Source organism: Gallus gallus, chromosome 8 (assembly GCF_016699485.2).
Source record: "Gallus gallus isolate bGalGal1 chromosome 8, bGalGal1.mat.broiler.GRCg7b, whole genome shotgun sequence".
NCBI lineage: Eukaryota > Metazoa > Chordata > Aves > Galliformes > Phasianidae > Gallus > Gallus gallus.
Window position 1 is genome coordinate 1,600,232 of NC_052539.1, and position 27,291 is coordinate 1,627,522.

Below are 27,291 nucleotides of genomic sequence, written 5' to 3' on the forward strand. Positions count from 1 at the left end.
GAAGTGTTCCTATGTTCTGCACCTCACACCAAGAATCATTTCCCCATGTTACAGTGAATTTACTCATCCCAAAGCATAGGAAAAGCAAGATGTAAGAGGACGAAATGATGACTACAACACTAAGTTTTCCTACTGTTTGTTTCAGCCTGTTTTAAACCCTGCGGTCTGCAATGGGGTTGGGCTCCAGTGATCTGAGCAGAGTACTACAGCTGATCCATTGTTAATGCAGCCACCATCAGGAGCCTGTATGCCATCCACATTTTGCTTTACTTTGCATGTGAATTATCCTCTTGGGTATGGGCAGAAACTACCATAAGCCTGAACGTTAATCTAGGACTAAAGGATATTGAGAGATTTGGACTTTCTTGGAGCGATGGCAAAAGCTCACCTGATATTGTGTAAGTCCAATCTTGCATGCCAGACTTAAATAAATTGGAAAGAGTTTTGTCCTGCAGATGAGCCAAAAAAGGAGCTTTGGAAAGCATTTGATGATGGGAAGCCTCATCTTGTCCTATTGACATGGGCTGAGCCAGGCTGTAACTACCAAGTAAAGTAGCTTCTAGCAAGGTTAGTTCCACTGACATCGGGGTAGGTATGTCTGCTCCAGGTGAGGGCTAGGCCCTCTTCTGCCTTCAGTAATTTAGCAGAGTTTTCCATATCGTTGGCAAACTGCCCTTAGAAACTGAATCTTTTCTCTAAAAGCTTATATGCAGCTGAGGTCATGGGATGGGCACAGAAGTATTTATTCTCATGCCAGCATCACAGGGCTACAAAGCTGTGAGATCCGGTGCTCCTAAAACTTATCTGGAATTTTCTTGTGGTGGTATTAGTCTGATTCTCTGAACTGCAGCGTATAGCAAATACACCTGCACAGAGAAAAGTATAGCAACTGTACTGGAGTAGGTAAGAGTGCCATTAGAAGTCTTATCACGTATCTGTGCTGTGGGCTTCATATTAAGGGTTAATGAAAAGTGTTATTCAGTATTCCAGGAAATTGTCAAGATCACCAAGTATTGTACTGATGACCTGTGTTACATTGAACTCACTCTTTCCATGTTTCCAATAAAAACACCCAGCAGATTGTTACAAAACTAGTGTCAAACAAAGTTAAAAATAAATCCCCTCATAATTTAAATCTGTAGTACATATACTAAATATACTGCCTACATATATATTATACAAATATATATGTAAGTAAGTATATAAGTATATATACATATATATAGATAGATATGTTTTCCTTAGATGAGATTTTAATCCTGAAACCTCAACTGGATCTTATGTGATCTTGTGATTTTCAGTTATGATTCCCAACAGTTAAAAGTATCCTATCTATTTTACTGTCTGTTTTTATTGCAACACTAACGCAGCTTTGTTTCATTCAAACACAGTATTTGTAAATAACTAATTATAGACGTGTTTCTTCCCCTTGAAGCATTAACGCTTGGCACCATGCAGAACAGTCCCTTTTCAGCTACAAGATGGTGTAGGGAAGTGGTGGACTTGATCTCAGAACAGTAGGGTGCTGCTGACAAGCTGTTGGACCACTTCACCCCCTGCTCTTGAAATGGCAATCAGATGAGCCAGAGGGCAACTTTAGGAGAATATTTTTCTCTAGTAGCTGTAACATCTGCCTCCTTGGCAGCCTCTGCTGGCAGTTGTGCTGGAAGCTCTGGAGTTGCCCCTGGCCCTGTGCTGTATTTACATTGCTGAGAGGTTATCCTGAGCTCTGCTGGATCCTGTTACCCGATTTTCTTTTGTTCTGTCATTTTTCTCCTCTGGTTGTTTGGCTGCTTAACCCTTTTTTGAATGATGTTTAAAGTGAAATTAACTGTGCAGAATGAGATAAAATGCATTAACTTCTTTAACTGGTAAATTTCTTTTTGAGTCAACACAGCTTTTCTGACCTGTTCAGCTGGGTTTATTTTGCTTCAGCCTACGCAATTTCACCATTGCTGTCTGAGCTTTTGAAAGTGCTGTTCTCTACATTTGTACTTTTCTCTCACCATCCATTTTTTTCTGGAACTCTTGAGTGTTTTATATTTTACTCTTCTGAGAAACTGTATTTTGACCAGTGCTTCATTTTGGTGGAACGATGTTAGCATAAAGACCATTTAAAAGTAGTCAGCATGAACATATCAATATTTATTGAAATACTGAAAAAAAAATCCATTGGCGATGAGAAACTTCTGGCAAGAACTGACATGACAATATGTATTTCACCGATACAGTAAGAGAACTTCGACTTCAACAAGTAACTCACTGCACATTCTAAGAGTTGCATGGATTTAAATCCAAGGCAGCTGCAGAACATCTGTAGTACAAATAGTCAGACTTTACAGATTGTCTGTTTACAAACACAGAACAACTATAATAAACCAGCCAAAGCCAAAACCTTTGAATTTTAGTCTGCTTTTTCTGATATGTCCTGTAATCAATAAGGCAGTCAAAAGCAAATGTCTGGTTACAAAGTAGTTAACAATTAACATGAGGTTTGGTCATTTTCTTTTTCTTTTTTTTTTATTTGTTTGCAAACTTTGGGCAATCAAGTGGGATTCTTGGAATGACAGATATGGGCAAATATATGTTAGTTGATCTAAAATTGTTTCCATTAAATTGTATGAAAAAATCTACTTCTCTCTTACATCCTTATTTGAATTCTTTTGTCCTGTATGTGGATTATCATGCTGCGAATACAGCTAGTCACATTTTTAAAGCTTTTCACTTCAATATTCAGTGATATTCACTGTAGCATTTCAATAGCAAAAAAAAAAAAACAAAAAAAAAAACAAAAAAAAAACCCAAAACAGAAAAAAAAGAGAGAAAAAAGAGAATGCAAACACTTGAAATATGCTTTGTTTTTCCTTTAAAAAGGAAATGAACGACCAAACTTTGCACTGTTCTCATGATATGTAGTTATCACAGCCACAGTCAATTGCTACCTGCATCTTACTGTCTGTTAATTTAGTTTGTTGGAGGAAGAATGCTCTTAGTTAAACAATGTTGCCATGCTTGTTGCTGAGTGGGATGACTATGGGGGTGTGTTCGGTTTGCTTTTGGCCGGTATTGTCACTGTGTGCATTCAGTGATTCAAGGCAGGCATCTAGGAGGTGCAGACATTGGGCTTTGCTGTGTTTGTACCCTATGCATGGACAGAATACAGCTGATTAATACAGGTGATTAAAATAACATGTTAACTAATGCAGATGTAATAATTAATGTCTTTGGTATACAGTGTGTGGATAGTTGGAAAAAAATAAGAGAATGCACCTCTTCAAGTTCACATGAAACAGAAAAAGCTACAACTCACATAATTTACAATAGATTTAAATAAACTACACTTAGGATTATGAAGATTTACAGACAATTAATCAAGTGAATGATTTAAATTTATGAAGACCTTTGTGTGTCCCTGAACTATGTTCCACTAAATTGAAGACATGCTACAGTAAACACATATATTTGGCTTCTTCATTCTGGCTATTTCTTAAAGATGAAACCAACAAACAATAAATTAGCATCATAATTGTCTACAGTGGAAACTATCATATACAGTATAAATAAACTATTCAAAAGCCAGCAATCTTCATGAAAAAAAAAATCAAAGAATTTGGATTTTATACAGTTTCTACAAGTGATTGTACAGCTGATAATCTCAAAATTAAAGTCAAACTGAAGTCCCCTCCCCCCGCTGATTTTAGTGTCTCACGACATACAGTAATTAAGTACTGGTAAAATAATTACCAATTTGAAAGCAACGTTAAGGAAATCACTGCTTTGCATTTTTATCACAGTTTTTTTTTCTTTTTTCCCACAGGTCCTAAAGAATGTAAACACTATGTTTTTGTTAATGGTAGAGACTAATACTTTATTTTAAACATATGTTGATCCACATCTGCACAGTTACCTTTAAAGGATAATGAAATAAGGCAAGACTTAGAACCGTGGCACTACATTTTAATACTGATACCTTCATTTGGACAGAGAGAGAATTGTTTGTTCTTCTCTAATATTTGTTCTGCAGCAGACTTTGGCCTACATAGACATAGCAGTATCACTCTTCTTTTTTGCGTAAAAAAAAAAGTGTATTACTTTAAAAAACAAAAGTTTGATTAGATACTGGACATCATCTCATACAATTTCCTTGCTTATTCTTGCATTGCTTAATGCTGCATTTCTGTTCTTTTTTATTTTAATTTATTTTATTTTACCGTTGTTTAACAACAGTATTTGGTGTTCTAGAAAAGGTTTTTGTCAAAGAAGCTGTCACTTTTAGTGGCTTAGGTATCTTCATTTTCTTTTTCTGGAATAGGCCATGAGTACATAGTGGGGCCATTTTTTAGCCACTGCTGAAGTATATATTTGAGTTGAATATTTTTTTGTGTGTATTTATCTTAGATTTTTAGTGACAGCCAGTGACAGTAGTAGAAGAGGGATACTGCCTGATTTAACAACATGAACACGTAGCGAAACAAACTTTAGAAATAGTAAGAATGTCAAGCTAACTTGAAAACAGACTTTTCACATTAGCTATTTGCAGGCCTGAGAGACTGTCAAAACCAGCCTCGAGGGAAGTGGTAGCCATACTACCTAGAACGTGGCCTAGGCCAACTCTCTCTTACAGACTGTTGAATGGATGCCACATCGTTTATCACAGAAGTGTTGGGTCCTTGGAAGAATGATAGAAGATGGTATAGATGCAGCTTTGCATCTATTATAACTGTTCTAGAAGTCCTGCTGTACAATGAAGGAATTTAGTGCACTCAAATTCCCCGCTCTCTTAGCTCAACAATACAGGTCAGTTTTCCCCTAAATTTCTTCGTATTGGCAATCAGAAGTTAAATATACAAGAATCATTCTGTCCTTATTCATGTTGGCATTGGTGATAGTATCCACTTTTTAAGTTTACTTCACTCCAGTTTATAAAGTCCTACAGAGATTCCTTTGGGGATGTGTAGCATATGATTCACAGTTTGCAATACAAATACCCTGATACATCACTTATTTACTATTAGTATTTGATTATTATACCATTTTGCAAAGTCTTAAAACCACATTTTAATTAGTGTTGCTTGGAGCAGTTCAGAATATATTTTTTCCTTGAAAGCAGAAGCTCTAATGGATATAATTTATGCTCTCTTTGCATGCAGCATCTCAATGAGAAGGTTATTACATGGAACATCTCCGTTCAGGTGTTTGTAGTAGAGGTATTCTTCTGCCTGCATACTGATGGCCCGGATTTCTGGTAGTCGCAGGAGAAGCTGCCCAAATTTGTCTGTTTGCTGTGGGTAATTACACATTGTGTAGTCCAGCAGAGCAGCATTCACTTGTTCCTGAACACCCTCCACAAGCTGGAAGTTCTCTAGGTTTTTGACATCTGAATGATAATTAAAACAACAACAACAAAAAAAGAACAATTGAGTTGCATTTTAATTACGGCTTACTAAGGCAACGTTTTGCTAAATGTTGTGGGTTTTTTGTGTTGTTTTTTTTTCCTCCTGACAAAAGCGTACTCTACGAGCTGCTGAATATTCAGTGAACCCTTTTGCGTACTTTCCTGGGAAAATGATCACAAAAGAGCTTTAGTGGAGTGTCTTGTTGAAATTCTGCATATACCTCAAATCAATTAGACACCAATGGAGTCTGAGCAAGGTCAGCTCTTTTCATATCTTACAAAAAGAAAGGTTGAGGATTCCTGAAGTAGAAGACCATGATATATTGCTAGCAAATGAGTCCCAAGAGGAAGCCCCATCTTTAACCTAGTATGTTACACAATTCATATAATTCTGTATTAATTTTTCTGACCCAAGGTGAAATCTGTGTCCAGGGTATGATGTAGTTAATTCTAATAAAAAGTGACAGGGTTCTTGTTTCTGTTTGACATTTTCTAAATGATTCTGAAAGCCTTTGACTTGTCTAGTCCATGTTAATGAACCATCTGGTACACTCCAGTGACTGCCAAAATAATCTTCCCTACTAGAAACTCTCTAAAATATATATTTCATTGACTAATGATCTTTATAAATTGAAATCATTGTCCTTTGGGTGGAATACCAGATAAGGATGGTGCCCTTTAGCCTGACTATGCTTTCTGAAGTCCAACATGCTAATTTTATTTGGTATTGGACAACACGGGTGCTTACATCAGCGGGTAGCCAAGATTTGTTCACTCTGCCTCTCTTTGATTATCTTCTTTTTGTTCCTACATAGGCAGTTTAAGCTATGGAAATGGCAGTCAGAGATAAATCACAGAATCATCAAATCACAATTGTAGGGGCTGGAAGGGACCTCTAGAGATCATCGAGTCCAACCCCCATGGCAAAGCAGGCTCCGTACAGTGGGTTGCACAAGTAGGCATCCAGGCAGGTCTTGAATATCTCCAGAGAAGGAGACTCCACAGCCTCCTTGGGCAGCCCGTTCCAGTGCTCCGTCACCCTTATCATGAAGAAGTTCTTAGGTGCATTTGTGAGGAGCTTCCTATGCTCCAGTTTGTGTCTGTTTCCCCTTGTCCTATCGCCATGTGCCGCTGATAAGAGTCTGCCAATATACTAACTCTTTACTGTTTGAGTCCATTTGTAAAACCTGTTTTGATGCTGTCTTTTGACATGTCTGAAGATGGCAGAAATTATTCCAAAGCTTGCAGATCAGACTGTTGCTATAATGCAGAAAGTGGGAAGCAATCAAAATACTCTTGCTGGGAGAGCTTATTTTGGTCAACGTTCAATCATTTATACCATCAGTAGAGTACTGTAACACAGTTTCTTATAATGCTAGAGTACAGCAACACAAGCATATGTACTCTGCTAACTCACTTTGAGTAAAGACAGATGTGTCCCTATATGGTTGTTCTTTGAGCAAGGGAGAGGGGGAATTTGGCAGAATTTGGTTCATTGTAAATTCCAGCCTTTGAATGGAGGGGAAATGAGTGTTTTCCTTTGTAAAATAGGAACACACTTTGGTTCCCCGATCCATCAGTGGACTGGAAAGCTGTGTAAGTTGGATCTAACTACACCTTTTCCTAGAAGAGCTTTAAATAGAACAAATGGTTCCTGCTCATAACTGAGCTAGAATAAGAGGAAAATGGTTGAAGGAGGCAAACATTTTTCCTCAGGATCAGAAAACAGGAGGGAAGCCACAGATCCCAATGGCAGAGCTGGATAGCATGCACAGGCTTTGAGCAGGAGCCTCTCTGCAGCATGCTGTATTTGTTGCCAGATGCCCTTTAGCTTCACTCTTGCCTGGGCTTTCTGCAGGGTGGATGGCTTCTGCCATCACTGCTGTCTGCCTCTTTCCTGTCCCAGTTTCGCTGTGGAAATGAAGCAAGTGGCTCCCTGAATCTGATGCTGCTTGCTTGGGAGCCAGGACACGACCTCTGCTTGAATTTTACTATCAGGCTTTAAAGAACTCACTAGCAATACCTAGGTGATGATGACTATCCAACTAGAATCATCTGAAATTTCAGTATCCAGAGTGAGGAGAACTGGAAATTTCAGAGCCGCTGTGCGTGGCCTCTGAGCTATTCACCCTTATTTGCCTAAAGCCTTTTTGCCAGTGTCCCCGGTAAATCATGCTTTCATATATTACTCTGGATGTTTTCTAAGAACTGTTTATGTTTTCACATAAGTACCTAAAACCCCCAAGGTATTTTGCAGCGAGTGTGACTTGATTTAAAAGTTGAGTGTTGTATTATGATTAATAGATTGCTTTCAGAGGCAAATTGCAATCATGAATGAATTGGCAGAACATAAATTCCCCCAGAAAATATGGCCTATGTTGGGAGTTAAACTGTGTTAAACAGAAAGATAAATTGTATAATGATTTCAGAATTGGCATGTCAAACCTTTTTCCTGCTAAAAATAACTTCAAGATAACTTTAAGCAGTTCTTTAAATACTCGTGCATGGCAACAAAAGCGTTAGAGCCAGATTTAAAAATAAGTACAACTAACACAAACAGTAAACAAGAAGTAACTCTGGGGCTTCTGTGCCGCATCCAGCCAGAGGAAATACTTGTAATGTATTCCTGGCATTTGTGATGGGAATCGGATGTTTGCAAACAAGGTGGTTTTAGTTAATCAGTCCGAATGCAGGGAATTTTCCTCACATTTTCTATACTGAATCGGAGCATTCATGGTCCAAGTGACAACAGTGTTGGACATCATTACACAATTCATCTGTGTTGATCCCTCTGGCAGCGCAGTCATCAGAGGTGGTGTGAAGGCAACCAGATGACCGCTTGTCTTTTGAGTGAGGTCCTCGTGGTGTAACCAAGATTGGCAATTTAGTATTTAGATGAGAGTGATTTTTATCGAACTGCATTTTTATTTTTGTTGCAGACGTTTCTCCTGTGCTTTGGGTTTGGTTTTGTTCTTGACAGTTATTATTTAACTTTGGCTAAAGGTGCTTGGTTTAGCTTTCCAAGTATTTCCTTTTCAGTAAGGATCCTTTGAACGCTAATGAGGTAAACTGGCAGAACACCGGGTGATGCTGATGTAACTCTGCTGAAGTCAGAGCTGTATAATGAGCATGAAATCTGCTACTGATGTACAACACATCAGTCTTTTGTGCATTCGTGTAATTCTTCACTCCTGTCTACTTTTTAGAATTGCAGTGTCTCTTACCAATCTTTATATCCGTTAGTAACAATTTAAAGTACACATGTTTAAGCTTAATGCAAGAAATAATTTTCCAGGGTTTAGACACTTGTAAGTTAAATGAGTAGGAATAGGTCCCCCCCCCTCCCACCCACACACCCTTAAATCCTAGCAGCTAGAAAAAGTGTTTTGTGTTGCTTACAGTAAGTATCAGTCTCTTATCTCTTCCACTTTATTCACTCAGGGACTAATTACGAACTTTTTACATGAAACAGCCTTACTGCAAGCTCACAGTGGGGCGCACATCTATTTCTATCCTTATTGGAAAGTAAACCCTTAGGTCTTCTGGAATATATTATATGTTTTACAAGAAATAGCAATTGCTTTTCTGTCAAACAAAGAATTTTTTGTTCTCTATAGCTTACTTTTGACGATTAAGACAAAAACAGTATTATAGTGTGTCAGGATCTGCTCTGCACTTACTGTGAAAACGTGCTACTATTCCCTCAAATCTCCCAATTCTGATTATTTTATACATCTGCTATAAAGCTGTGCTTTAAGCTGAAACTGCATGCAACATTCAGACCAACGAGAACACTTTTGCATATTTTTCCCAAAAATGGGTCTGGTCTTTAGAGGGGAAAATATTTTGGTTTCAGAGAGGTTTTCTCCCTCTCATATTCCAAACATGAAATACTGAGAATTTGGTGTTGTATTAATCTGTAGAGAGATTCCTTTGGTCTGGGAATTCTGAAAAGCAAAATGAAAGAGAATGTGAGATTTAAATCTGAAAAATAGTAAGTCCTTAGGAGCAGCATAAATATTTCCCAGAGAAAGCTGGTTATATTTTACTGCACACATATTTTATCAGGCACCTTCTCCATGTAAAACAAGTAACAGGTGCACACACAGATACATCAGCTTCAACTGTGGATTTTGCACCATTGCCAATTATGGTATTGCAAAGGTGAAATAAGGTTACGTTCAGGATTCTCTGAGGGTAGAACTCAATCATTTTCGTAAGACTGGAAATGGACGTTCCAGGCAGTAAGACGAAATCCCAGCCCAAGGCTCATCTACCTCTCCTTGAAAGGGTGCAGCCCTACCCATGTAAGGAGGCTAAGGGATTTTATTGAAGCCCAACAGGCCCCAGTGCTTAGCAACTCTTTGGAATGGTCAAAAAAGTATAGATAAAATATGACGTCTTCTAAACTCCTGGAGGGTGTTTTGGCCAGGATGGCCTTCAAGCTCATCTCCAAGAATTTTGTCTATTTTTTCCAGCTGGACTGGAAATTTTGTTGGTAAAAATTGATATGTGATAAAGAAATCTTTGAGAGCAAGAGTAGTAATGGTTGATAACTGCCATCTTGAAAATTACTCATGATTCTCTGTAGTTGAAACAAGAGCAGCATTGCATATCTGCCATGAAAGCAGATATATGGCATTCTGTGTCTAAGTTTCTGTGACAAGCAGATAGCTATAATGAAGGAAGATTTGTGTTAAAGATGAACTTCTTATTGCAAAATTCCCCTTGATTCTATTAGAGCTTGTTTGTACTGAATATTATTTACTTAGAAGGCATGGGAAACAAATTGTTTTAGATGTGTTTATTAATCGATTGTTATACTCAGCACTTTCCAAAACTTGGAAAACTTTTACATTATAGCAACAGAGGTCACATTTGTCTTTTTAAAATTCCCAACTCTGAAGTAAATGTATTGAAAACTTTTCCTGTTTTCTAAAGGGTTCTTTCTCTGGCAGTGGTTAAGCTGTAACAGTGTAAAAGATTTATCTCTGACTGTTTATGAGGGTCATAAAGTAATTTTCATCTTGAGTTGAACATAACATCAGATAATGGGCACATTGTTTTGAAAATCTTAATTAAATTATTTTCTAGCAATGTATTTAATTCGTAGGTAAGCATTAGGCAAAATAAAATGTATTTCCATGGTAAGAATAAGACGCTAATGAGAAACGAGGCTGTAATTCATAGTCCAAATTCTATTCCATCCCCCATATTTGATCTTGGTGGACTTTTGGTTTGTTTCAGAATGATTCAGAAATCAACTAAAACGTATTTTGGTGTTGTTTCATAGTGATAGGCTTCTTTCTAGTGGTATTTAAAATATTGAGGCATATTTTTTTCTCTGCCGAAAAGTCTGTAAAATGGCAGATTAGTACTGAGAATATAAGTTTCTGATCTCTACTAGGACCTGTATTTATTTACTTCATTAAATAATTTTGTAATTGCTTTTGCTATTGTTAGCTCTGCAATGAAAAGGGAGCTAGGGATTACTTATCTGAGTTCTCCTTGCACAACTGTGAAAATATTCTACTAAATTTCAGTTGTTTCTGTTCTTGCACTCTCAGTGAAGTCAAAGGACGAAACCTGATTTGATCTCTTTATGATCTCTGTCTTTATGACTGGTGTAATTACTGACTGAGTCATCACTCAGGAAAATAAAACAGCTTGACTTTCAGCAGCTCAGGCTGAGAGGTTACTGACATTAAAGTTAAGCAAACAAACAAAATTTCCACCTGCTTCTCATCCTGGCTATGCAGGAATGAACATCCTTATACCTTTCAAATGACGCATACATGATATGGTAGTCATTGAAACACAACAAAGCAGGCCTCTTCTGGAGGAAGAGCTGCTCACAAGCCCTGAGCCCAAGTCCCTAGGCAGCTACACCTCTAAATGTAAAGTCCAGTGCTTCTCACTGGGGCTCGTGAGGGAATGCAGGACTGGGTACAGGAACACAGCTAGGGCTGTGGAGAGCCAATGGGGAGAGCAGGTTACCCCAGAGGAGACATGGATGGACCAGATACACCAGATCCAAGCAGTGGTTGCATAGCTAGCACTTCATTTTAGAAGTGCCTTATCTGCAGGACCACCTAACTTTTTAACTCAACAGTTCCCTACGTGCCTGGAGTTAATTTCCTGCTGATGTTCCAGACTTATCCTTGGATTAGGTGAGCTATGCAGCATGTGCTTAACTCTTTTCTCCACCTAGCTGGGACTGAATGCAACCTGTTGGTATTTTAATCCATGCTTAGCATTCACTGATGTAATTAGGTTCCACATAAGAGAGTTGCTGCTGCTGCTTTCTTTGAAGGCACAGAAGAAGGACAGGAATTTCACAGATTCTTGGGATCACTGAGTCTGAAAAAGACCTCTAGGATCATCAAGTCCAACCATCAACCTATTTCTACCATGTCCGCTCAACCGTGTCCTTCGGTGTCACATCTACATGTTTCTTGAACACCTTCAGGGATGGTGACTCCACCACTTCTCTGGGCAGCCTGTTCTAACACTTGACCACTCTTTCAGACAGAATTTTATTCCTAATATCCAGCCTGAATTTATTCAAAGAAAAAAGTGGAGTCTACCTCCTCTTCAGAGGGTGATCTTAGCTATTGCTGTTCTTTCTGGAGGTATGCTCCAGTCTTTGGGTTGAAACTGTGCTGCTGTAGAGTAAGATAGAACACAAGGGTTTAAGCCCAAATTTATAGTCTGGTTGCAAGCTGGTGGTGAGATGGCTGCCTGGTCTGACATTGCTTTCTGGTTCCTGCTGTCAGGATAGTTTGTGTTTTTGATATGGTGACCCTTTCAGTTAACCTGCAAATCTGTCCTAGAAAAAATGACTCAACCCAAGTCTCTTTTTCAGGGACAAGTTCTATAACACTGTGCTACGTAGCTATGATTATATTTGTATGCAGGCATGTGTTGATAAGCTGGGGCTGAAACGACTGAGGGAAGATCTCATGGATAAACTAAGAAAGAACATCACTTAAGACTAATTTTTCCTAACTCTTCACCTATTCCCAGGTCCTTAGTATATGCCTGGGCTAGAAATGATTGTCTTCCAAATATTCAGTTGGAATAAGCACAGCTAAGAAAAACATCTAAGAAAGTAATTGTCACGGTGTCAGCAGGCTTCAATATATGCATCTTTAAATGTGGGCAGACCTACAGCCCTACCATTAATTTTATATCATGCAGTGACCAGAAAAAAGCATTACATTTGAGAAAACAAGGAAATCAGAATGATCATAGGAGTTAACAAAATAAGAATAAACAGTAAATTTAATGAACCAAGTGGTTTCCCAAGTTAATTTCTGAAACATCACTTCAATCTTCAGTAACGCATGAACAATACAGGACTGTTGATATTTTAAAGAAATTGGCTGTCAGTGCCTACAATTTGTAGGGCGTGAATAGTTTAAAATGTCATAAATATTTATGAAGTTCCTGTGAATGGTGGTAGGGACATCGTACAAAATCCTTGAAGTTATGAACTGAGGCAGAAAGGGTGTTGTATGCAACTTGCAATAAAGGGCTGTGCAGTATAATGGAAAGAGGAGCAAGGAGCAGTCTGCTATTTGGATGAGAAGCCGCTGAATGTGCAGAAACGAAAAGGACTGAAGATTTTAGAAATACACTTCCTTTTAGGAGAAGTTTGCTTTTGCTTAGACATTTTCAACTTTTCTGAATTATTAGATTTGAATTTTGCAGTCTTGAGAAGTTTAGACGTTATCTGTCCTTTTTCTCCCTTGAGTACTGCTTAAAATAGGAATAATGGACCAGATTAATCTCAGAGGTATTTCTGCTGCTGTCACTGGAACTGCACCAAAGGGGAATATAGTTCTGAAAGAAGTAGTATAAATATTTTCTGGAAAAATATTCTATATACATTTCTACTGAGGTTAAAACACAGAAGTGCAGCTGCCACTGCAACCCTTCTGAGTAGCAGGCTCTATCCTTTTATAAAGCCCATCTGTCTCTACAGAGTATAAAAAATGCATGATCATAAAAAGCAGTGCTCCTTAGGGGAAAAATCTCTCTGTACTAATCTTGTAGTCACTTTACAAAACAGTTTTTAATCCCAAATTTGCATTTGATTTTCACTCAGGAACTTTTGTGGTTTTTGCAAAGTTTTCTTATTCCATTAGAATAAGATATGAGGTGCAGTTTGTTCAGGTGGCAAGTCCAGACTATGAATAAACCAACGTTATCATATGAAAGAGAATTAAACAGGCAGATCCAAGTGGGGATATATTAAGCCAAATTTAAGCTCCAGTAGTTGAATTTAGCCTGTACTAGATGTCTGGTTTGCCTCAGGATATATTCAGCTTTTCAGCTAATCGACTGAGGAAAACTGCCTCAGGTATGATAGAATTTACACGACAGCTCAGTCGAGTAGTTCTTGTTATAAATACTAGCTTAAAGGCATTCTTCTGGTCTTTGGGATCATGACTGTATTTGCATTTAATTATTACATTTCAAACTTTTTTGAACTTGATTAAAAATATTAGGCCAGCCAATTACGTTATTATAGCGGTTTATAGGTAGGAGCAGAACTTCATATCACTTTTTTACTCCTTGGTGAATTTTATTTGCACTTTTCCTCCTGTTTATATCCAGAATCCCTCAGGAGTGGAAACTGTAACGATGTCTTGTATTTAAAAGAGGAAAAGCAAAGGTGTTTTAGTGCTGTTCTGCTCTAAGGGGTACAGAACTATAGCACAGCTCTCTGTCAGTGTAATCAACAAATAATTTAGAACATGAAGTACTCCGCCTTATTGGAGACAAGGACCGACCGGTGTGATACAGTTATCCTTTCTCTTTTTTCCAAACTTCCATTTAAAAAAAAAATCGGTAAAATAACCACTTTTTAATATTCTTATTTTGAAACAATCGGAAGCAAAACGTCATTCACTTAATTGCTCACTGCTGAAAGCCCTATGGCAGAACTACAGTAGAAATGACTTTTTTTAGCCAAACACTTGAATTTTATTACTTGGAAGAGCTAGAATTCACTGTTGACATTTACAGCTATTTACTATGTAAGTGTAACAGCAAACTACGGCAGCTACACTGTCACTCTGTGATGCTCCTCGTCTGAGTCCCCTGCTGCTTTATTTGATTAGGTTGTGGGTTTTGTCTTCGCTGCTCGCTCTCTGGAAGGATTTTTAGTTTCAGAGTCACCATGACCTAAATCAGTGCTCCCTGTTGAGGGCAGTTGTTGCTGGGCCTTCCTATGCTGTGCAAAGCAGGGTGCTTCACCACCTGCAAGTATTTCTTGATGGGTGGGACTGAATTGCCATTTGGAATGAAATTTCTCATTTTTTATTTCAAGATTTCTGTGTTGCTTTTACAGGTTTTGTAGTACTGATTTGGATTTCTTTTCTTAAAGGTTCATTTTCCTAGAAGTGATGTCCAGGGCAAGAAATGTGGCTTTCCTCTAATCTTATGGCCATGACAGTTGGTGGATGTACATTTTGTAGGATGCAATTCATGTAAGTACACATGTTCATCCTCATGTTTGAGTTTCATGGCAATGCACAGGCTTTCAAACTCGAAGGTATTCAGCAACAAACAGTGCATTCATAGCTGTAAATCAGCACAGCCTCCACGAGCCAAGGTAATCACTGACTCCTGCAGCAGAGCCCACCCTGCAGGAGCTCTGTGCTTGAGGACACCAATGGCCTGAACATGTTCAGAGCGATGCTCATTAACATTTACTTTTGTTCTTGGCATTCTTGGTTTATATTCACTAATTAAAGTTCATGTGTTTCCACTGGCAAATAAACATATTTAAACCAAAAATTATGCTACCCCTCCCCAGCCATGTACTGAAAAGTTTTTCTTAGTGCACAGTCCAAGGAGCACCTCTGAGCCTGCAGCCATACTGCAGTACCTTTTTAATCTCTGCTCTGTTTGTGCGATAAGCACAGATATTGTTGGCCTGTTCACCATAATCAGTCAATTTATTTGATGTAGTCTAGTTCAATAAACATTAACACAATTCTTACCACTTCTGTCCAACCAAACATAACGAGCTAACAGTGAAGGATTGCCCAGCAATATGTTATTTTGATATTCATTTCCTAGGTCAGCTAGAGATCCCAGCACGGGAAAGACAAATCAAGGCTGACACTTGGATAAAAAATCACACACTCGAAAAACTTGACGTGGAATCCAGTGATGTCAGAAATCCTAGCTATCTGATGTTTCAAATTCAGACATTCTTCATTTAGACCAAAATAACAGCCATTTATAGTGTACCTTACTGCTGGTGACTATTTAACAGCTAGGTGCTCTCACAGCATGGTACTCTTTATGTGCTCAGTAATGAAAGTTCGCTATTGATTTTTCTGTAGCTGCTTGTAACTATTATAGTTGATACATCAATAGAAAAGGAAAGCACAATGTTTCATAGCAGGCAGAAAATCAGAGAATACATGATGCTGTGACAGTAAATCATGGCATAATCTCAAGAATTGATAGATGGTTACTGCTAACTTGAAACCCATGGCTTTCTGTGAAAAGGCTGGCCTATAATCGCCCAATACGTTGTAACAGACTGACTGCCGGTAATAGTGGTAAAGGACACAGCGCCATGTTTCATCTTCACAGTAATGGTTTCCACGAGGCAAGTTGTTTTGTTGTGGTGGAATTCATTTTGTGCCTTACCACAGAAGGGGGGCAGAAGAATGGTTTGAATGCAGTTGAGATGAACAGTTAGAGGTTGTAGGAAAAAGATTATTCTATTTTCAGGAGAGCGCGGAAGGGCTATGTTTGAAAAGGAAAGAAAGGGGAAGAGAAGTTGTCATTAATTTTTAACTTGCAAAAGTCTGCAGTTAGTTGAAAAGGAAACACAAAAGACCTGATTATTCTTGAGATCAAAATATTGGAGCTGTTCTGTCAAGAAAAGCAAATGCAGAGAAAATAACTTCGCCACAGCTGTTTCCAGCTCCACAGCATCCTGAAAGGGCGCCAAAGGCACGTAAGTAATTGAAAGCTCTTTTAAGTGCCTGCTTCTCTCTGCCATGTTTTTGAGGGGCACGATGCACTGAAAGTCTTACAGTATGCCTAGTGAGGGTTTAGCAGGAAAGTTCTTAATTGCTCTGTTCTCTCTTTACTCCCTGGATCAACTCTGGTATTTTTCTACGGTTTTAATTAATTATGGCTCCTACTTTCCTCTCTCAAAACAGAAAGGGAGGAAGAATGACAGGTAGAAGTGAGCTGGCCAGCTGGAACACAGTGGGCAGTTGAGGGGACACTGGTCGTGCAGAAGGCTCTTGGCAGTGTTCCTCTCTGAAAGAATACTTTCAGTGTGCTGTACTGTTCTCCAGCACTTCTTTAGCGAATGTGAGTATGATACCTGTCCTTTTCAACCTTGCCAGTTTCTCCATTCTCTAACACCAAATGTCTCCCCGGAGAGATGCTCGTAGACAAGAGGAAATGACTTTCTCAACCTACCCATTCAGCCTGCCTATGGCTGAGCATGAAGAACAGTCTGCCTCATGTGTTCTGTTCTGGGATACGGATTTTCCATCACTGAAAGACAGGATAACATCGTCTGTCTCATCCTGAGCAGTTCACTGATCTCTTACTATCTTTGGTGTTGGGAGAGGAGAAAGATACTGTTGTAGTGTTACTCCCTATTCTGATTCTGAAACTCATCTCCTTCCTGAGACTTACCTACACCTGGCGAGCAGAGATATTGTGCAATGTATTTATAATGTTCATCAACTGGGGATGATTCTAAATGTAAGATTTTTCTTATTAATCCTTGAATAATCTTACATAGTGAATTCTTAAAATTTCCTTACAAAAATGGCTGTGTGCAGACTAAACTTTTGGAAGCCATGTGGACTGGTGTTGGACTTACATTATTTTTTTCAGTTTGCCCCATTCTTGATGGCTCTGCAAAGGCCCAGAGTATTAGGGAGAACCTCTGCTCTATGAAGTTCATCCAGCCCCAATAGTGGCTTTGCCAGAGGCTGAGGAACTGTCGTTTTCACTCCCCTCCCCTTTCCTGCCAACATAAGTGAGTGGGATGTGCTCCAAGCTGTGAGCTTGGGAATGAGTGTTTCTGCACAGTCCCCCTCTGACTCCCAATTCACGATCACAGCTGTATTCAAGGCTGACCTGTAAAGTTTGTTTCTGAATTTTCTTTCATTGTTTCTTTCCTGTTTGCCACTATTTCCTCCCTCTCCCTCTCTCACTCAGCTTTGATCACAGTTCCATGGTTTCTCTTTCCTTCCTGTCCTTTTCACCCTTCTTGGTTCTTGTTCTGCCCAGGTATCCTATTCTCTACCGCTCTTCTCTCACCACTCTTGCAATTCTTTCCGTCTCCTGGCTTCTGTTTATTTCTCCTGCAACTACTTTTCAGTGTTTCTTTGCAGTGTTTCAGTTCTCTCACTTTCCTCTCTTAGAGACAACCATTGCTTTTGTTTCCCTTCCAGTGTCTAAGCTGGCATAAGCATCAAAGGGATAAGAGGAGGACAGGGGAATGGGGCACGTGTCTGCGGGGTGAGTCTCCAATGAATGGCTGACAGTGGTAAACAGCCTTTCAGGTAAGAGTCTCTGCAATGTGTGTTTTTAACTAGAAATAAGTAAGGAACAGTTCCTAATCTGTAGGCTGTACCTTCTGGTATAGAAAGTATTTCATAAGTGGTCTGTTACAGCAACAGTCAAGGGAATTTTGCCGTTGCATTCCTTCAGCATATTCTTCCCTCTGTGAAGCATTTAAGCATATGTCCAAATGAAAAATATAGAGTTGTCTCTTTAAGTATATTCCTTCATTTATTTAAATATTTAAATATACTCACATTTAAGTATACTCAGTAAGAGATTCTGGGAACCTTGTCTATCAGAAGTATTCACTGATGTTAAGTGCTTATGCCAATACCAGCTATAAAATTCTATGTAACAATATATTTTTACGTGTAAAATACGTTCAAGCTTGTATCTTAAACATCTACAGTGTGTACTGAAGGCTGGACAAAAATTCCAAAAGTATTTCCAGAGTGGACACGAATGTATATGTGAGTTACTTGCAAGTGATTTTTCCCCCCTGTAGAAGCTGTTTAAAAGCTATTCTTACTAGTATTCTATGAACATATTAGAAAGTGTAAAAGTGCATGCCAGTTGGATTATTCTGAAATCCCCACTGTCTGCACACAAAGGCAGCAGCACAGAATACAGATACTGCTTGATAGTCATGTTTCTAATTACTTGTGAGATTTGTATCTAACAAATATATGACCTAATTTTCTCTCGAGCATCTAATCCTTTTGTTATTTCAAAACCTTCTAATATATGCAATTTATTACCAGAAAAAAAAAAAAAAAAAGGAAAAGGAAATGCACTTGCTCAAGATGGTTAATCTTTTTTTCCACGGCTTGCAACTGTCAGACAAACAGACAACGTAAACCAGTACTGATCATATTGGATCAAATTCATGCCTCAAATAATGCCTTTGTACTCAGCAGTTACTTGAGAGATAAGTCCACAACATTCATTGCATTTTGTGAAATAAAATCAGGATAAATCAGAAGTGATTATTAAATTTTCTCTACAATTTAATGTAGTTTATAAAAAAACAAAACAAAACTTTAATCAACCATGAAATAGAAAGCTTGAAAATTCTGTAAGAAGTTGATCATTCATGACTTTGACATCCAAGGCTGAGAAGTATTACTGAAAACTTATTTCTTAAAAATACTGGTTTAATTCATAACTCTAATAAATAACCCCAGTATTTATCTATATAAATGTAATCTGTATATTATTCACAAGAATAATTGATCAGACATTTCATCAAGAAAGTTATCTGCAATATAGCTGCTGCCATTACTTCTTTCATCCTACCTGCACTGTGTCTGAAACCTGCATGGGAGGCTGAACTAAAACCTGTCAGCTCCATGAAGAAGCGTTCTCGGGAGCAAAGGTCTGTTTATCAGAGTCTTCACTCCATTCGTCATCGTTTAGCGTCTCTACGAACTTTCAGGGACTGATTTTTAATTGTTTGACTGTGCTACAGATTTCAATAGATAAAGAGAAGGGAAGATGTCTTTGCGTTTGTTTCTCTAAAGATTTCAATAAAAACAGAGAAATAAAAGAACAGGGCAAAAGGAAATTCACTTTGTCCTGCATGTTGCACACAGTGCTACAATTCACTTCTGAAAATATTCTTTTTGCAGTTTTAGACACTAGCATGAAAATAGAGCAAGGAGCTCATGTTATGTTACTTCCAAAGGAAAATATAAATTTGCTCAAAACGTATTCCACATACTTTAAATCAGGTTCCTTTCACTATTGCCTTTGGTCTTTAGCTTGTTTAAACAAATCTGTTTTCATTTGGTTGTACCTTACATAGTCTCTTTAATACTCTGGATTTCACCACTTTTTAAAAAGATAGCTCTGGTTTTCATTTACCAGATAAAGTAACTCAGATATCATGAAAAAATTCTTCTGAGCTCCACAGACTGTAATGGAGTCAGAAACAGCCATGAACAAGAGGACTGATTTCTCTATTTCCATATGCTGGCTCCGTGAATGGAGAAAGTCCTTCGTGAGCTGATCCTAAAATGATCTTTGTTTATTCTCTTTCATTCTTTTCTGGAGGATTAGAGTAGAAAAGTGGAACAGCTCTTATAGTTGCAGAGTAGAGAGGACAGGCTGTTTTGCCAGAAAATCAAATACTTAGATGTTTCGGGGCAGACTGGCTATTTAACTGTTCTACTGACCCACATCATCTCTAATGAGACAGTCATCCTTGGTTTTTGTAGTTAACGTGGGATGTGCAGCAGTGAGAGTCCATATAAATAATCACCTTTGAACTTGGAAGATTGGGCAAAGCTTGCAAAAAAACAAACGAACAAAAACAACAGTGGAATTGTGAGACTCGTGATGAATTTGAACTTCTTGCCTATGAAATTTGCTTTTGCTGATGGGGATACAAGAAAGGACCCATATAGTTGTCATCACTATTTCCTTCAACATTTAGTTCAATTCAAGCTATACATCTCCATCTAGACAGTTTGTGCATTAAGTCTATAATTTGCAATTGAGTTACATAATAATAATCTTAAGAATTGTTCGTCTTGATTTCTAGAAACAGAGCCTCCATTTTATCCAGAGATGAGATCACCCAAAAGACAGTGATGTTCACCTTTAAATAAGCCTACTTCTAATATAATTCATTCCAAACTAATATAACATAGCTGACCCAGTAAGTGTGTTTTTATAGACTTCCATGGACTGTGCACAAAAGCCATTGTTTGCTGGGTTAAGTTCTTAACAAATACCACATAGTCTCATCGTATTATGTCTCAGTTACCACAGTGTTTCTTCCTTTGGCCTTGGGAAACACCACTTTCAAGACTCCCTTCCAAACTCCCTGCTTTGCTATCTTTGCATCCTCCCTTTTCCTCTGCTACATCAGACACAAACTGTGTTCACTGTCTTCACTGTTGAGGTCCTGTAGCTGTTCCTTCCATATTTATCATCGACCATTCAGCATCATGAGGTCACTTCCTGCCTCTGGCTTGCCCTACAATGCCATCTCTGTCTCTCCCACACCCTTTCCAGGCTAAGTGCCTTTCTGCTTTCTCCACTCTGACTCATGCTGAATTGGAGCTCTCCCCAGCACTCCTGATCTACCTACTTCGTATCCACTCTCAAAGCTTTTACTGTGACATTTAAGAAAGGTGTCCCTGGGCTGTGTAGATGTGTTGGAATTGTCTCATCATTATATTCTCTTCCAGTTAAAACCTAGCTATCATTGCATATGTACATCACAAACTTTAAAGGAATATAGGCTGTTAACAATTTCTCATCATAAAATCAGGAAATGTTGTACTATTAAGAATTTTACTCTGAACAATGAGCTTTTCACAGTGAAAAGAGATCCTTCTAGGTAGATGTCTCATTTTATGTTCTCTGGTGTCACTGCTAGCCTTTCTGTGGCTGGGGAATTCCTTCCAATAAGTCTTCTATTTCAAATACTGTTAGTACAGCAAAAAATAATTAAGAATCAAAGAGAGCAAATATTTTGTCAGAAACTAGTATGTGGAAGAATGTACTAAAATAAATCTTGTCTTTATCTATTAGCCAGCTTTCAGCTAATAATAAATTATATTCAGTCCCTCCCTTGTTATAAATACATATTGATTAATTTTAAACTCTGAACTTCAGAATGAGTTATATCTGGTCATTGCTAAACTGCTCTCTTCGCTAAGGGGAAAAAAAAAAAGCCCTCAACACCTATTATACTGCATTTAATTAAGACAAGCATCAGCTTTATGTACCATTATTTGCTTCTGCCAAGTCTCAGTGGCATAAATATTGAGCAGTCACATCTCCTGAATGCTAATTTATTCTTCCTGAATTCCAAAGGATTGCATCAAGTTTAGGAAATGTTTCTTTGCCAACATTATCCTCATATGCTTACTGTAGATAAGCATGAGGCTAGGATATGAGCCTGAATTTAACAAGTGTGCAGAAACTATTTTTCTAAATTCAGATGTGATGTGGGGAAGCCTGAAGGACACGGCTGGATGCTGATTGTACAGAACCCCTTGACTGCTTGTTCGTCAGGTACTGTCTTAAAAGTGCTCTTCAGTGCACTTCAGATGAGTATAAAACAACTGTCAATGGATTTAATAAAACCATCTCATAATAACGACACAAGTATAAATACATGCTATTGATAGCATCTGTATACAGTCAATTGCGAAAATATTTGTATATTTGCAAACTGTGACGAGTATAAACTGCTGAAGTGAGCATTTTGGCTTCAGAGCTGCCTGAAGCCTTAAGACAGTCTTCAAGACTTAAGTGTTGTCTGCCACAGGAATTAAGAAGAGAATCAGTTAGTGAGGACCCCTCTGTTCCTGGATGAATGCTCCACCATGGACTTGCATTAGCTCATCAAGGCAGTCTTTGTTATGCTATACTTTGCATATTCAGGGTACCTAGTTCAGATCTTGCACTGAAGGTGCTACTGAAGACAAAGTATTGTTTTCTGTTAATTTTTGTTATCTTGCTGAAGAAATAGTAGGCCCACTTTACAGAAAGGAAATCTTTGTCCCTGAAAATTATAAATGACTTACACTTATCTGGTAAGAGCATGAGAATAGCCATGCTGGCACTCTGGCTCATTAAATCGTGATCCCATCTTTGACATAGACCAGGAACAGATGTCCTGGGGAGCAGTGTAAGAAGAAAACGTGGAGCGATCCCTACCAGCAGCAGCTGCTGAGGTTCCAGCAGCTGGAGGTTACAAACAGCCAGAACTAACAGTTCTCTGTATTTCATAGCTTACAATGGATTTTCCTTCCAGTAATTTCTCCAAGTGACTCTTACCACAAAAACTATCAGCATCCTCTATGTCTGCTGTCTCGAAGAATATGCACTGTGGCATTTTGAGCTGATCACCTGCTAGCTTCATTTATTTAGTCCTGATACTAAAACTTCCAAGTGATGGGAGGGTAGAAGAAGATCTTTTGACTAATTCTTTTTTTTATTTTATGTTCCCATTTTTTCTGGACTAAGCTTTGAAAAGTTGGTGAAGTTTCTTTATTTCCAACTTCAGAGTTTTTCATAACTGTGTTGATTTGACTTAATAGCACAAAATCAAACTAAGCACAGGCAGGCTTTGTGCAACTACTGCGTGTTCACAGGAAGCTTCTCATTCAGCATTTTTAATCTATGTGAAGATCCTAACAAGAAGGGTTTTTTTTTCCAAAACTGCCTTCAGTGGAGCCCAGTACTGAGATCTACTCTCCTCCCATCTCTACTCTAGAGTTGTAGGGAGAGTGAAAGCATGGAAAGATTTGCTAATGTTCTTCTTAGCCAAAAGAAATGGGTATGGAGTATTGCCTAGTCGAGTGGATCTCTGCTGAACTGTTAAGTAACTGGTGTGGTTTGTTTGAAAATTGAGATTTTTTTCTTTTTCCCCCCTTTCTTTAACGAGAAGGCCGTTGTTTGCCATCCATAGCAATTAAATGTTTACCATGTCTACAGGTCCGCAGGTCCCTCTTGTCTCACATTGAGATGTGAGATCGATAGTGGCTCTGCAATTATTTGCCCATTGATAAAACCTTCATTTCTTAAATGAAGTACATTTATCTGCGTCCTGACAATGATAAGAGAGCAGTACCAGTCAGCTGCTGCCTACTGTAGCATTTAGCTCAGGCAGACAAGTACTTGGACATGGGTCAAATGATGTCTAACTTTCTTCCTATTGGCATTTCACTTTATAAACTGCTTTGATGGAAGGTTTGACAAATCATCCTTGCTGAGTTCAGATAATAAAAACTAGCAGGACAAATGGGAAGTTTTGGCGAAAATTGAACAGTGGCTGATTTCAGGTTAACTGACCAGTTTGTAACGCCACTGGATTGTGAAATGAGATTTGTTACATCAGAAGATGATAAAAAGTAACCTGTATTATAGACAGTTGTTTGGTTCACAAGTTAGAAAAAAAAAAATTTAAATCAAATTGAGTGGCTGAAAAGTTGATCTGAACTTTATTTTGTGATAGGAGGAAAATTAAAGAAAGACTGAGACATATTTTTGCTCTGGTAAAATCAGTGAGAAATTCTATTTAACTTTAGTGAAGCCAAGATTTCACTATAGTGAATCATGGCAGTCTCTTTCTTCCCCAGTATTAGAGAACTCAACATTTAAATAATTAGAATGAGTAGAATAAGATAGAATAAATTTCTAACTCTGTCAGAGTAGAAAAGGAGTTTCCGAACTGCTGTCAGATTCGTTAATGATAACTCAGAGATAACCTGACTCAATTGCTTTTCCTGTCTGCGACATATGTTGATTTAAACTAGCAATTTTTAGACCTACTTTTTGATGATGTGTACTGTGGACTATAGTGGCATGTGCTATAGGAAAATTAGTTGTATTGCTCTGGGATTAGGATAAAGAAATGGCATTATTGACGATTTGGCTCGCTTTCAGTAAGCCAGTTATGTTAATTCTTATTTACGAGGAAACTTGATGAAGACTTACGCACCTATCTGAAAATCAGCTTTCTCAGATAAGCCCTTTCTGTTTTTTGGACATGAATTAAGAAATGTAAAGCCTGCAGAGCAAATGTGAGAAGTAGGTCTCTCAAAGTTTCCCTTCTTCTTTTCCAGTTCTTCACTCTGTGCCCTATCAGTACGTTTCCATCAATTGTATAATGACTATTTTTGAATTGCTTTGTAACTGTGGTTATAAAAAACCAAACGGTTTCTTCTCAATAAATTAATGTTGTGGTTTATTGAGTTTGTGCTACCACAGAAGCAATAGTATAAGGCTTTACTGGTTTGGTGAACACTACGGAGGGGACATCCTTAGAAATGAGAAAGGTTGGTATGTCTTACCATTAAGTGTTACAGAGTCAGATTTTCAATGAAAGTCAGCTCAGGTTTTTGAAATATTGTTTTGATTAATAATGTGTTTTCAGCATTAAGTTCAGTTTTCTGTTGAGATGCCTTAAGAGACAAAGATCTGCATCAAATGCATCTCAGTACTTAGATACAATAATTGCTCCCAATTATTTCCACAGATTTGCTGCTTAGCTAGCTTTTACAACTCTGCTGAATGCTAACCAGCATTGTTAAGTACTTTAATGTCTTAAAAGGCCTGACTCACTCAACTTCAGCCAGACAATTCATTCATACTTTTGGGCACAAACTTAGATATTTAACTGGAAAAGGTACCTATGTTTTTTGTTTCAGTTTTATCATCCGATCTCTACAAACATATGCCTTAATTCTTTGGGTCAAGGGGCAACATCATTATGTTTTACTATTTACAGAATAACATCTAGTTTTGACTTCTAACAAATTGAGTTATGCAGTGTGCTAAATAGTGATTTAATAGTTGGAAAGGTGCTGACCCTTTCTTTGCTACATCATTTCTATAAAGAAGTAATATGACTACAAGGCTCCCATTAGCAGAACTAGCTCTTTTTATGGTATCATAAATGAGAGAAAAATGCTGTTTGTGTTTTGAGAGAGCTTCATCTAAACTTCCCATGGCAGATTCAAACACTATAAAAACCACACAGAAGGACGTATTTCACAGAGTAATTGAGTCTTCACAGCGTATGCAAAATTGTCTTTCTCCTCTTGGTTTATCTGCAATTGTATTAGAATAATTTATTTGTAGAATTTTGTTCCTTTACAGTGAATCTTAAAAAAAGATAATTAAAGAAAAAGATAATTAAATGTCAGCACTGCTGATTTTTCTTTCATTGTTGTGCTTGGCTCAACTGTGCACTCTCATTGTAGACAAACAACTTCTGAGTAAAACCATAATTTTGGCTATGGGGAAACTGCTGGATTTGATCTTATTTATGTTTTTAAGTCTCTCCTTTCAACCACCTGCCAGTAAATAAGAAATTTACTTAGCCAACGTTTATTTAGACCAGTTCTATTAAGTCAACAATGTGCAAACCAGAAACAGAAGACAGGCAGAAAAATCTGTTCCTATGAAGTCAATAGGAATCCATCTCCCTAAGCCCTTTTTTTATTCCAGGCGTTGGTGATTTTTCTTGACTGATTCATTGAAGGGCAGTGGTTTAACTAATTTGTCTTGCATAGGTATCTTTCCTCTGCGTCCTCCATGCGAGTGCAAGACAGTCTTCCCTTTAAAGGTTGTTTCCTACCTAGATTTGTCATAAAGCTATTATCATTAATCTGCACTTGAAGAGTTCCTTTCACTTTTGAAAGACCATGAGTTACATTCTTGATTTATGTGTTACAGTATGACAACCATATGCAAACAAGACTGTTTATACTTACCAGAAGTTCCTTTAAAAAAAAAAAGGAATGTTTTAACCGTATTTCCAAATCATCTGCTTTACATAAACATATTCAATATCATAGAAATATACCAATCTGTGTTTTCCTCTGTCCTCTGGAATTATAATAGAATGTTATCTTCGTTCAGGTATATTCAGAAAGTATATAGAGTAAGCTTGTAATACTCTACTAAATTCTGTAGGTTTTAGGAACCACTTCAATCAAAACCCACTTTTAATCTTTCCATTTGATTGTCCTGCAATTGATAATTAAAAGATGATCACCTGTTTACTGTGGACCTCGTCAAATATATTTTAAAATCATATTTGTTTTTCAGGAAACAATAACAAAAGCGAAATATATTCAGCAGTTTTAGGGAAAAAAGAAACAACACAACAGTAGTAAATAAGGAGCAATGTAAGCATGAAAAGTAGAATTTACCTACCTAAACTAAACAGCACCAGGAATTTGAGACATACAAATTCTCGCAGATCAAACTGCAGGGAGCGAAGCTTTGCTACCAGTTCTTGTGCATGGCTCATAAGGTTGTTGAGGGTGGCTCCAGCTTGTGACGCTATTACGGAATAATCTACCTGTAAAAGAGAGGTATATTCCTGTCTGATATCTGTGCCCACAGAACCACTTGAGAATATTTCAAGTAATCACCTGTAGCTAGGATACTCCTGGATGAAAGAATCACTCTCAATTTAATGATGTTATCAAGTCAGGATGATTTCATATACAAACGCATTTTAGCACAACAGTATATATTGGAATTATTATTAAACCATACATCTTAATGGTATCTCACATCTCTGTGAATGTTGGCTTGTCTGTATTAGCTTGTGTTAGAGGCTCTATGATATGATATAAGCAATATGACCACTGCTTATGACACTGGGAGCTATGCCCCTTATTAGTTTGTTTTATACACTTGGTGTCTCTTGTTCTCATTGCAACTGTATGATCTTGCGGAGAGAGACTGATGAAGTTGGGCTCTGCACCCACACCAGGAATATTAGTCCTGGGGGATATAAAGGTATTCATGGGAAACAATCTGGTGCCTGTAACTTGGCCAGAAAACATCTATTCAAG

The 27,291-nt window shown here is 37.9% G+C and overlaps 2 protein-coding genes across 6 annotated transcripts in view; one reads left to right on the plus strand and one right to left on the minus strand.

The window, feature by feature from the left end:
- KIF14 (kinesin family member 14) overlaps positions 1 to 27,291 on the plus strand; it is a 195,749-nt gene that overhangs the window by 133,922 nt on the left and 34,536 nt on the right. The window contains exons 51-53 of the mRNA XM_046944591.1: positions 14,790 to 14,892; positions 16,591 to 16,747; positions 17,848 to 17,958. The gene's annotated coding sequence lies outside the window, so the exon portion shown is untranslated. The remainder of the gene's footprint in view (positions 1 to 14,789; positions 14,893 to 16,590; positions 16,748 to 17,847; positions 17,959 to 27,291) is intronic.
- The window catches only part of NR5A2 (nuclear receptor subfamily 5 group A member 2), an 83,644-nt gene continuing 58,466 nt past the window's right edge, over positions 2,114 to 27,291 (minus strand). For 3 of the 5 annotated variants that reach the window (XM_025152761.3, XM_015290243.4, XM_025152762.3), the window contains 2 exons: positions 26,642 to 26,789; positions 2,131 to 5,377 (listed from right to left, as the gene is read on the minus strand). In XM_025152761.3, the coding sequence (XP_025008529.1) occupies positions 5,130 to 5,377; positions 26,642 to 26,789 (396 nt within the window). In that variant the 3' untranslated portion in view covers positions 2,131 to 5,129. Of the gene's footprint in view, positions 5,378 to 13,116; positions 25,531 to 26,641; positions 26,790 to 27,291 lie in introns of those variants that run through there. The other 2 variants (NM_205078.2, XM_040704509.2) reach the window with 2 other exon arrangements.